At 56.6% G+C, this 11,748-nt stretch overlaps 1 protein-coding gene across 1 annotated transcript; it reads left to right on the top strand.

The window, feature by feature from the left end:
- Positions 1–318: 318 nt before the first annotated feature.
- Positions 319–7,957, top strand: REC8 (REC8 meiotic recombination protein). Its single transcript, XM_065697828.1, has 17 exons — positions 319–344; positions 1,777–1,845; positions 3,145–3,220; positions 3,415–3,526; positions 4,130–4,160; positions 4,367–4,446; positions 4,674–4,746; positions 4,842–4,883; positions 5,420–5,451; positions 5,512–5,634; positions 5,705–5,771; positions 5,856–5,956; positions 6,325–6,373; positions 6,462–6,525; positions 6,601–6,702; positions 6,832–6,938; positions 7,799–7,957. The coding sequence occupies exons 2-17, from the start codon at positions 1,830–1,832 to the stop codon at positions 7,939–7,941; spliced, it is 1,218 nt and encodes a 405-aa protein (XP_065553900.1). The 5' UTR covers positions 319–344; positions 1,777–1,829; the 3' UTR covers positions 7,942–7,957.
- Positions 7,958–11,748: the final 3,791 nt, after the last annotated feature.

The raw sequence follows: 11,748 nt of genomic DNA, 5'->3' as shown, positions 1-11,748 counted from the left end.
GAAACCACTACAAAAACGTCCATTCCCCACATTTCAGGCTTTACTCCTAACAAGCTCCTCTTCAGCTCCATCATGCCACCATCTTGCCTCCTTCTCCTTCTTCCCGTTCCCCCTTCTCCCACCGCCATCTTCGCACCTTCCCCACCTTTCAAGCGGGAGCGGACCCCATTGGCTGCCCGCCGCCGCTACGCCAGCTCCCATTGGTACCCGCTCCCTAAGGCCCACCGTCGCCACGGTCTGATTGGCTGCGGGGCGCTGCTGCCGAGGTGATAAAAGGGGCAGCGCGGCGCCACCGCGCGCAGTGGAGGGGAGGTGCTGGCAGCCGCCGCTGTTTCCTGTCGAAGGTAACGGGGCGGGACCGAGCGCTTTAACCCCTGTTTTAACCCTAAATTCACCCTTCTCAAACCTAATTCTGACTTCTTTTAACCCCTCTGAAGGCTTTTGAAGGGTTTTGGGCGTTTTGTCCCCGTTTAAATGTGTTAAGTCGCGTTATATCGCGTTTAATTGATTTGTGGGGTTTAATTCATTTTGGATGGGCTTTAATTCGCGTTATACAGAGTTTAATTCATGTTATATCGGGTTTAAGTTGCTTTATATCGGCATTTACCGACTTTGTACCGAGTTTAAATCACTTTATATCGATATTAAGTCATATCGGGTTTTGATAATTTTATATCGAGTTTAATTCCTTTTATATCGACTTTTACTCAGTTTACACTGTTTCACCCCTCATTTAATCCCCTTTTGTCCCGTTTATTCGTCTGTCTTCACTCCTTTACTAAGTTTGGATCTCTTCTGATTCGCTTTTATTCCGTTTATGGCAAATTTAATTGCTTCGATTCAAATTTATTCTCTTTTAATCTGTTTCTAACCCCTTTTATCCTCTATTTATTGACTTAAATCAGTTTTAGCTCACTTCTAATCGGGTTTTAATTCACTTTTTATCCATTCACTTTTGGTGGAGTTTTAGTCCTTTCTATGTATATTTATTAATATTTATTCACTTTTAATCACTTTTATTCGCTTTTCAGTCAGTTTTATTCAGGTTTATTCCACTTGATTGGCTTTAAGTCGTTATTTATCCATATTAACGGAAATTCTATTTTAATCCACTTCTAATTCGTTTACATTGAATTTTAATCCACTTCAGTCCGCTTTTAATTCGGTTTTTATTCGCATTTACTCACTTTCAGTCGAGTTTTATTGCGGTTTCCTCGTATTTATGTTTTTTAATTTTATTGACGGTATCTCGCTTTTAGTTCCCTTTTTGTACGCTTTAATTAATTTTATTCACTATATTAATCGGTTTTAATCCCCTTTTAATTCACTTTTATCCATGTTAATCGGTTTTAATCCACTTTCAATTTTTATCCGTTTTGTTTTAATCCTCTTTTAATTCGTTATAAACCCCTTTCAACCCACTTTAAATGCGTTAGTTGCCTTTCTTTGTAATCCAGTTGCAATTCCCTGTTCATTCGTTTCAGTCGGTTTTAAACCACTTTTAATCATTTTTAGCCTCCCGCTCACTCCGGTCGCATTTTAACCCAAACCCCTCCTTTCCTGCCATCTTTTCTCGCTCCCCTTTAGCTCCTCCTTAGCCCCGCCCCCTGCACAAGCCCCTTCCCCCCGCCGCCATGTTTTACTACCCGGCTGTGCTCCAGCGCCACACGGGCTGCTTCGGCACCATCTGGTAACCACGGCAACGGGGGGCGGGGCGTGTCTTCACCCGCGGGCCAATCAGATCGCACCTCTCACTCCTCTGCCGCTCTCTGATAGGCTGGCGGCCACATGCAGGTCCCGCGTGCTGCGGCGGGAGTATCTCGGCGTGGATGTGCCGCGCCTTTGGTAACATGGGTGTGGCCTCAATGGGGGCGTGGCTTCGGTGTGCGACCACGCTCCCCCATTGGCTGGCATCGTTGCAGCGCGGCGGTGTCGGCGTTCGTGATTGGCCGAGGCGGGTGGGAGGTCCCGCCCCCGCCGCCCGGGGCCCCGCCCCCTCGGTGCTCGCTGTACCTGGCGGCGCTGCTGCAGCTGGGGCTGGCGCGGGTCTACGAGCGGCAGTGCCGGTGCCTGCTGCGTGCGTGCGCGGCCCGTGACGGGGCCTATGGGGGATGTGGGGCCGAGAGCGGGCCACGAAGGGGGCTCGCAGGGGCAGTAGTGGGGGTCAGAATGGGGTAATGAGGGGTTAACGTGGTTATGAACCTGCCAGTGTGGAGTGAGTAGGAGCTAATGGGGTAATTAGGGGTAACATGGGGGGTGAGGGGTTGAGAAGGTGTAATTAGGCATTAATATGGGGGAATTAGGTGTTTATCCAGGTAACTGGGGGGCTGTGGGGAGTCATGGGGCTCTATATGGTGGCTATGGAGGGTTATGGGGCTCTATAGGGTGGCTGTGGGGAATTATGGGGCTCTATAGGGGTCTGTGGGGCTCTATAGGGTGGCTATGGCGGTTATGGGGCTCTATGGGGAGTTACGGGGTTCTGTAGGGTGGCTATGGAGGGTTATGGGGCTCTATAGGGTGGCTCTGGGGGGTTAGGGGGCTCTACAGGGTGGCTGTGGGGAGTTAGGGGGCCCTATAGGGTGGCTATGGGGCTCTATACGGTGGCTGTGGGTGGTTATGGGGCTCTATACGGTGGCTGTGGGGAGTTACGGGGCTCTATAGGGGTCTGTGGGGCTCTATAAGGTGGTTATGGGGCTCTGTAGGGTGGCTATGGCAGTTATGGGGCTCTATGGGGAGTTAAGGAGCTCTATAGGGTGGCTATGGAGGAGTATGGGGCTCTATAGGGTGGCTGTGGAGGGTTATGGGGCTCTATAGGGTGGCTATGGGGGTTAGGGGGCTCTATAGGGTGGCTACAGGACTCTGTACGGTGGCTGTGGGTGGTTATGGGGCTCTATAGGGCAGCTACTGGGTCTTTACGGGGCTGTATAGGGTGGTTATGGGGGGTTATAGGGCTCTATAGTGTGGCTGTGGGGAGTTACGGGGCTCTATAGAGTGGCTACAGGTTTCTATAGGGTGGCTCTGGGGGGTTATGGAGCTCTATAGGGTGGCTCTGGGGGGTTATGGGGCTCTATAGGGTGGCTGTGGGGCTCTGTGGGATCCCTATGGGTCTCTATGGGGCTGAGGCCGCTGTGGGTCCCCCCGCAGACGAGGCCGCGCTGGTTCTGGAGCGGCTGCACCGGGCCCGGCCCCCCCCCAGGATTGACCTCAGTCCCCCCCGGCGGTGAGACCCATAGGGACCTATAGGGACCTATAGAGACCCTTAGAGACCCCACAGAGCCCCATAGAGATCCTTAGAGACCTACAGAGACCCCATAAACCCCCACAGGGACACCACAGATTCCCATAGCAACCCATGGACCCCTATAGAGACCCCATAGAGTGCCCCATAGCCACCCCATAGCCCCCTGTGTTCAGGCCGCAGGTGCTGGTGGATGCCCAGGCCCAGATGCTGGAGCTGGAACTGGCCCCGGACCCCTTCTTTGGGGTTATGGGGATGGAGCTGCCGAGCCCCATAGCGCTGCCACAGGTACTGCCCCATAGAGCCTGCCCCATAGATCCTGCCCCATAGGGCTGCCACAGGTACAGCCCGTAGATCCTGCCCCATAGCGCTGCCCCAGGTACTGCCCCACAGATCCTACCACATAGTGCTGCCCCAGGTACTGCCCCATACAGCCTGCCCCATAGCACTGCCCCAGGTACTGCCCCATACAGCCTGCCCCATAGCGCTACCGCAGGTACTGCCCCATAGATCCTGCCCCATAGCGCTGCCCCAGGTACTGCCCCATAGAGTCTGCCCCATAGAGTCTGTGCCATAGCACTGCCACAGGTACTGCCCCATACAGCCTGCCCCATAGCACTGCCACAGGTACTGCCCCATAGATCCTGCCCCATAGCACTGCCACAGGTACTGCCCCCTAGAGCCTTCCCCATAGCTCTGGCATAGGGACTGCACTATAGGCCTACTCCATAGATCCAACTGCATAGATTCAGTCCCACAGAGCCCGTCCCATAGCACTGCCACAGGTATTGCCCCATAGATCCCACCCAACAGATTCTGCCCCATCAATCCCTGCACTGTAGATCCCACCACATAGATCCTGCTTTAACGCCCACCCCATATCCCCTATAGATGTTGCTGGAGGAGATCCTGCCACCACCAGGTGAGTTCTGCCCCATAAGTGGGGGGCTGTGGGGGGTGCATGGGTGTCTGTGGGGTGGCTGTAGGGTGTCCATGGGCTATATAGGGGGTACGGGGTGGCCGTGGGGTTTGTATGGGGATCTGTGGGGCTCTACTGGGGGTCTGTGGGATGGCTGGGGGGTCTATGGGGCATTATGGAGCTGACCCCCAAGTGCTGCCCCACTGCAGGCCCCCCCCTGACTGTGTCCCCTGAGGCCATCACCCTGAGGGAGCCTGAGCCCGAGCCCCTGGTGCTGCCCAGCATCGAGGTGGGTCTGCCCCACAGGAGTCGGATGGGGGGGTTATGGGGCTCTGTGGACTCCAGTGCGGGTTGACCTGATGTCCCATTGCGTTACTAGACCCCTATGGGGTGCTATGGGGCTGCCCCATAGAGGGTTATGGGGCTGGCCTATAGGAGGGTAGGGCTTGCTATGGGGCTGCCCCATAGAGGGCTAGGGGGCGCTATGGGGCAGCCCCATAGCGCTGTGGAGCACAGGAGGAGCTGCCTGAGGTGACCCCAAGGGAGCTGGAGCTGCTGAGTGAGGCTGAGGCTGAACTGGGACCCCCAGGTATGGGGCAGGGGTCACTTACAGGGTTGGGGGGAGCCAGGGAAGAGGCCTTGACCTTCCCCAGCCCCATAGCAACCCTGGGTTGTGCCCCATAGAAGAGGAAGTGCCTGAGGTGCCGGAGCTGGTGGAGGTTCCACGTGAGCACTTACGGGGCACAAGGAGCACTTAGGGGTTTCTGTGGGTTGCTTATGGGGCTGGGGTGGGGGGCCTCACAGGTCACAGTGGTTCACTTACGGGGCACGGGGGCACTTATGGGTCTGGGGGGGGTCACTTACAGGGCAGAGGAGTGCACTTACGGGGCTTGGGGGGACACATATGAGTCCCAAAGGGTCACAAGGGTTTACTTACGGGTCTCTATGGGTTACTTATGGGGCTCAAAAGGGCAGTTATAGGGCACAGGGGGCACCAGGTCTGTGGGGTGTCATGGGTCACAGTGGGTCATTTATGGGGCAGCGGGGTGCACTTATGGGTCTGGGGGGTGTCACTTAAGGGTACACAGAGTCATTTATGGGTCTCTATGGGGCACTTACGCAGCATAGGGAGCACATACAGCTTTCTGTGGGTCATAGGGCTGAACGGGGGTCACTTATGGGTCACAGTGGTTCACTTACGGGACAGAGGGGGGCATTTATGGGTCACACTTGGTCACTTACGAGGCACCCTCTCCCCACAGCTCCCATCCTCCCAGTGGTGCCCCCCATCACGGTATGTGTGGGGCCTCTGTGGGTCTCTATGGGGTCTCTATGGGGCACTAACCCCCTATAGCCTCCTCCTGTCCCACGGCGGCGCCGCCGGCGCCGCCTGCCCCATAGCGACCCCAAGCCCCAGCTGCCCCAGGCCCAGTTCCAGGCCCAGCTCCTGCAGCCCCAGAGCCACTGCCAGCCCCCGGTGAGTGGGGCCCATCTCTGGGGCAGCCCCATAGATATATGGGGCAGGAGCTAAGAGATGTGCCCCATAGGTGCTGCCCGAGCCCCCCAAGAGGCGCCGCTGGACCCCAAAGCAGCTGCTGGAGACCCCGACCTGTGGTGGGGCTGTGGGGCACTATGGTGGGGTCTGTGGGGCTCAGTGGCTCTCTATGGGGCTCTAAGGGTCTCTGCTCTGCTCCATAGGGTGGCTGCCAGCCAACCTCTGGGCCCTATGGAATCGCTGCCGGCTCCTGCCCCACATCGAGGCCCCCCCAGTACCCCCCGAGCTGCCCAGTGAGGTGGAGGTGAGTACGCCCCTGCCCCACAGATCCCCCTTCAGCCCCACAGATTTCCATTCATCCCCATAGATGCCCATTCAGCCCCATAGATCCCCATTCAGCACATTTTCCCCTTCAACCTTAGATCTCTCCCCATTCAGCCTCGTAGATCCCCCCTTCAGCCCCATAGATCTCAGTCCCATAGATCCCCCCAGCCCCATAGGTCCTTCCTCCTCTCTGCCCCATAGATCACCATTTAGCCCCGTAGATTCCCCCCTTCAGCCCCATAGATCCCCGTTTAGCCCCACAGATTCCCCCCTTCAGCCCCAAAGATCCCCATTTAGCCCCACAGATTCCCCCCTTCAGCCCCACAGATCCCCTTCTCTGCCCTGTAGGTGCTGCGAGAGGCGCTGGAGCCAAGTCTGCCCCCGCTGCCCTCCTCGGGTGAGCTATGGGGTGTCTGTGGGTCTCTGTGGGGGATCTATGGGGCGCTGTGGCGTGTGTATGGGTCTCTATGGGTCTCTCCCCATAGAGGTGTCTCTGGAGGTGTCAGAGGAGGAGCCTCGGCCCCGTCTACTGATCCCTGAGGAGCGGCGGTGAGTGTGTGTGTGGCTCTGCCCCACACTTGCGGGTCCAGCCCCATACTTAAGGGTCCTCCACTCTGCCCACAGGCCCCTCCTTCCATTGCCCCCACCCACCCTCCCGGAGCTGCCCGAACGCCCCGAACCGGAGCTGCCCCCCAGCGCCCCCCCCAGCATGGCTGCCCTGCGCAGGTCAGTGTCCCCCCCTTACGGGGCAACCCCATAAGTGCCCCCGCCAGCCACGTAAGTGTCTCCCACCCACACATATGGGGCTGCCCCATAAGTGGGGGGTGGGTTGATACTTATGGGGCTGCCCCATAGGCTGGTGGCAGCCGTGGCACAGCAGCCGGGTGGGGGGGAGCTGGCCTCCATCTTGCCCCCCGGTGCCTCCCGGGGGCTCATGGGAAGGCTGTTCTACCTCTGCCTGGGTGAGTTGGGGGACAGCCCCATAAGTGACGCTTTGGACCCATAAGTGCCCTGTGAGCCCCGTAAGTGGTCCCCCCTGATCCATAAGGGACCTCTTGGGACCCATAAGTGACTCCTACCCCCCCCCCATAAATGCCCCCCCTGTGCCCCGTGCGTCTGCCCCCAGGTGACCCCCCCCCAAGTGGCCTTCCCCCTAAGTGATACCCCCAGCCCCATAAATGACCCTTTTGACCGATAAGTGACCCCCTGTCCCCATAAGTGACTCCTAACACCCGCTCAGCCCCACAAATGTGTCTGCCCCTAAATGTGGCTCTGCCCCCCATGCCCCCCCTGTGCCCCATAAGTAATCCCCAAACACCCCCCTAGCCCTGGAAGTGAACCCCAGCTGCATGACCCCTTGAGCCCCATAAGTGACCCCCTGTGCCCCATAACAGCCTGCCCCCCCAAGTACCCCTTAGCCCCATAAGTGAACCCCCACTGCATGACCCCTTAAGCCCCATAAGTGACTCCCCATCCCTGTAAGTCATCCCCTAAGCACCCCCTGCAGCCCCATAAGTGGTTCCACCCAGCCCCATAAATACCCTCTGTGCCCCGAAAGTCCTCTCCCAGCTCCATAAGTGACCCTCAGTTCCATGGGTTTGCATCCTGTGTGCAGGTCTGCCCCATAAGTGATGCCCCAGCCCCATAAGTGACACCCCTACCCCCGTACGTGTCCTTTTGAGCCCCATAAGTGACCCCTCTGAGCCATTAAGTGCCTCCTGTGCCCCATAAGTGACCCCAAAACACCACCCCCCGAGCCCTGTAAGTATTCCCCCCCACCCCCTAAGTTTGGGCTGCCCTTTAAGTGCCCCGTGCCCCATAGAGCTCTGTGGTGCCGGATGGCTGCGGCTGGAGCAGACCCTGCCCTTTGGCCCCATAAGTGTGGGGCCAGGGCCGCGTGGGGCCCCCCCCGCTATGGATCAGGAGGAAGAGGAGGAAAGGGTGGCCCCAGACCCCTCCTATTAAAACTCTTTGGACCCAAGGGCGGCTCCTGATTGGTTCCTGGTGTGATGTCATTGGGAGGGGAGATGTGATTGGGGGGCAATGGGGGTGCAGGGGGGGCTCATAGCCCCCCATGGACACCCCATAGCTCCTTTTAGTCCCCTATAGACCCCCCCAGAGGCCCAGACACCCATAAAGCCCTATAGCTCCTTGTGACCCCCCCCAGCGCCCCATGGCTCTGTTCAGGGTTAGACGCGCCCCCCGACTCGGCCCCGCTCCCTAGGGTTAGGGGGGGAGGGGAGAGACCCATACTCGCCCCACACCCAGCTCCATGGAGGGGCTCCCAAAGCTGCCTCCATGCCAACAGGACCCCGTAACCCCCCTGTCTGATACATGGGAGGCCCAAATCCACCCCGCATGAGCCAAGGGGCCCCTCAAGCACCTTTATTGGGGAGCAAGGCCCCCACCCCCCCATATACAGGGAATGGAGCCCCCAGGTTACCCCGCACGGCCCTACAGGCCCCGCTCCAGGTACGCAGGCACGCTCCCTCCCCGCGTCGCCGCCATCTTGGAATAAGACCAGAAGCGCTGGGCCCGCGCTTATAAACCCCCGGCGGCAGTCTAGCGCGGCGTTACTCGATGGTGCCGGCCATGGGCGGGAAGGGGGCGGGCCCACGGGAGAGAATTCCCCCCTCCCTCTTGCGGCCTTAAAAGGGCAATGGAGGATAGGGCTCGTACCACGGCTCTTAAATGGGCAATGAAGTAAAAGGGCGGAGCCAAGGCAGTGAGGTCACGCTCCCTATGCCCTTATAAGGGTGATAGCCCCACGCCGTGTCCAACGGGCGGAGTCAAGCTATTGAGGCCATGCCCTCATACCCTTAAAAGGGCAATGTGTCAGAGCCACTGTTACAGGAACCGCTGTATGTCTTAAAGGGGCAATGGACTTAGTGGAGGCGGAGTCAAGGCACTGAGGCCGTGCCCCCTATAAGGGTGACAGGACCGCTCGGAAAGTTGGGGTGTTTTCGTGCCCCCGTTTGGGGGGCTCCGTTTGCTGTCTCGGTACCTGCAGGGCAGGAACCACGGGGCTCAGTCACGTGCACAAAGCTCCTCCAGCTCCAACCCCCGCCACGGGCAGGGACCCCTTCCACTATCACAGCTCGCTCCAAGCCCCTGTGTCCGACCTGGTCCTGAGCACTGCCAGGTTGGGCAGTCCCTGATTAATTACCATTGGTCATTAACAAGGCCCTTTCAGTTATCCCCACAAGGATGACTTCCCTGAACCATTCCCCTGTGAAGCACGGTGAGGCACAGCTCCAAGTCCATTTCCCTTCAGGTGTGCAGCAGCAGATCCAGCAAGTGCCCCCGCTCCACCGAGGGCTATGGCAGATGGAGGAAGCCCAGCACACCGGGGCTGGGTACAAGGAGAGCTGCAGGGAAGGTTCCCGAGGGCAGGACAGCTCCCGGCACAGGGACTATCCCAGCTCCAGGGCCAGCCTGCACTGGCCTCTGAAACAAGAGGTTTCTGTTCGTCCATCAGAAGTGTTAACGCCTGTAAATGCCCGAGTTCTCAGTTCACTTGGTTGTTCACGTATCTGACCTATTGTAAGCAAGGCCGTGAAATGTGACCCCATTGCTAGGATAGGATGTAACCATAGTGCTAAATAGACTGTCCGTATGAGACAACCACAACAAATGAAGCCAGTCCAAAGAGCTTCTATAATCAGAGCAGAAACTGCACATGCTTAAGCTAAAAGGACAAGTGATGCAGTAGAAGGAAAGAGCACCTGAGGAAGTAACCCCCAGAGGGGCTGAAGTTCCAGTAACTGGTCCATAGATGGGAGCAGAGACCAGTCAATAAAGAGCTTCATGCCTATGTGCCCAGTTCTTGGAATGGGGGGGGCATGAGAACTAATTCTCGGACAGTTTATGCGTGTGTATTGAGACAATATAAACTATGCACTGATAGGCCGTTACTGGGGAGCACTTGAGAAGAGAAATCCCAGTGTCACCCCAGTGCTGCTGATACCGGGGAATAAAGGGTTAACGTTGTGCCTGCTTGCTTAAGCAGTCGCTGTGCTTGGTGAAGCAGAACCATAGGAGTCAAAGTTGCTAGAATGGTGAAGCAGAGCTGTAGGAGTCACAGCTGCCAGCAGAGCTGTAGTAGGTAAGATTCATAGCTTAACATTGAAGACATTCTTGTTGAAATAGTATCTTTAGACAGAAAAGGAACAAAAGATAGCCAGAGTAACAAAATTTGCAAACTTGACAAGTTTCCGCTTTAAGATACATAAAACCGGCTTGTACCGAACCTGGGGTTTGGATCGGAGCCGAAACCCTGTTAAGTCTGCGGGAAAGCAAGAGGTTACTCGCGGTGATGAAGAGGAACCTTCATCCTCAAGACCCCCTAAGGACCCCCACCAGGAGGCACTGCACAGGCGCACCAAGGGGACGAATGCCAGAAAACTGATTATAATGCTAGACGGGAATAGGTTTTGCATATGTATTAGGCGTGAAGCAATCGCATGTTCAGGTAATCATTACATGTAATATAAACAAACTGAGTGGCAAAGGAAAGGCACGCATGCCTTTGGAGGAGCGATCCCCGTGCGCCTCAGTGCTGAATAAAGCATCCCTGCTTTACAACTCTACCGAGTTGTGGACTCTATCCACGTATCAATTGGAACCCCTCCAATGGGTGCTGCCCCCACCCCGCCATGGGCTCTCCCATGAGACCCCCCCCAATGTTCTGGGACCCCCTCATGAGCCCCCCTCTAATGGGTGCTGGGACCCCCCCATGGGACCCCTCTATGGGATCCCCCCAATGGGTGTTGGCACTTCCCCCATGGGCTCTCCCATGGGACCCCCTCCAACGGGTGCTGGCACCCGCCATGGAACCTACCTATTGGACCCCTCCCAGCTCGTCAGCCCCACAACCCAGAAGACGTTGGCATGGCTGTCCCAGCACGTGAGGGGGCCAAAGCTATCACCCTATGGAGGAGAAACAGAGAGGGGATGAGGATGGGGATGGGTGGCCATGGCAACACCGGAGGGAACCGCCACTGTCAGCCTATGGAGGAGAAGGGGAGAGGATGAGGATGGGGATGGGTGGCCACGGCAACGCCGGAGGGAACCGCCACTGTCAGCCTATGGAGGAGAAGGAGAGAGGACGAGGGGACCACTGCTGTCACCCTATGGAGAAGAAACAGAGAGGATGGGGATTGGGATGTGTCACCATGGCAACGTGGAGGGGACCACCGCTGTCACCCTATGGCGATGGAAGGGTTCTCCTTCATCATTTGGGTGTGGAGAGTGACCTTCAGCATGGATTGGAGACATAAGACAAGGGGTGATGGGTTCCAACTGGAACAGGGGACTTGGGTTGGAGATAAGGAGAAGTTGTTCCCTATGAGGGTGGTGGGACACTGGGATGGGTGGGATGGAGAAGGATGGATGGGGCTTGGAGCTCAGCTTCATCAGTCATCGTTGTGCCCATGCTATCAATTAAAATAAAGTAGCAATAATAAAGGAAAAACACAGTCCCAGATCCACCTCTTTCTTTCTAAGAGAGCTGAGGACTGTGTGAGAAAGTACAGCCTGAGCAAGCTGAAGTTAAACTAGTAAATGTCAGAAGGAATGAGCAGTAAAAATATTTCAGTCAGAACTGAATGCAACAAACCCTAAACCTAAAGATAGTAGAAAAGATCACTTCAGCAGGATTTTTGTTCTGGCTTGGTTTTGGTAGGGTTTTCTGTTGTTGTTTTGGTTGTTCGCTGGTTGGTTGGTTTTTTTTAAAGGAGGTACGTGCAAATTTACTACTGGGGGAATGGATCC

This window comes from Lathamus discolor, chromosome 18, assembly GCF_037157495.1.
Source record: "Lathamus discolor isolate bLatDis1 chromosome 18, bLatDis1.hap1, whole genome shotgun sequence".
Classification (NCBI taxonomy): Eukaryota; Metazoa; Chordata; class Aves; order Psittaciformes; family Psittacidae; genus Lathamus; species Lathamus discolor.
Note: the sequence above shows the minus strand (reverse complement) of the source record. Positions and strands in the feature narration are given on the sequence as shown.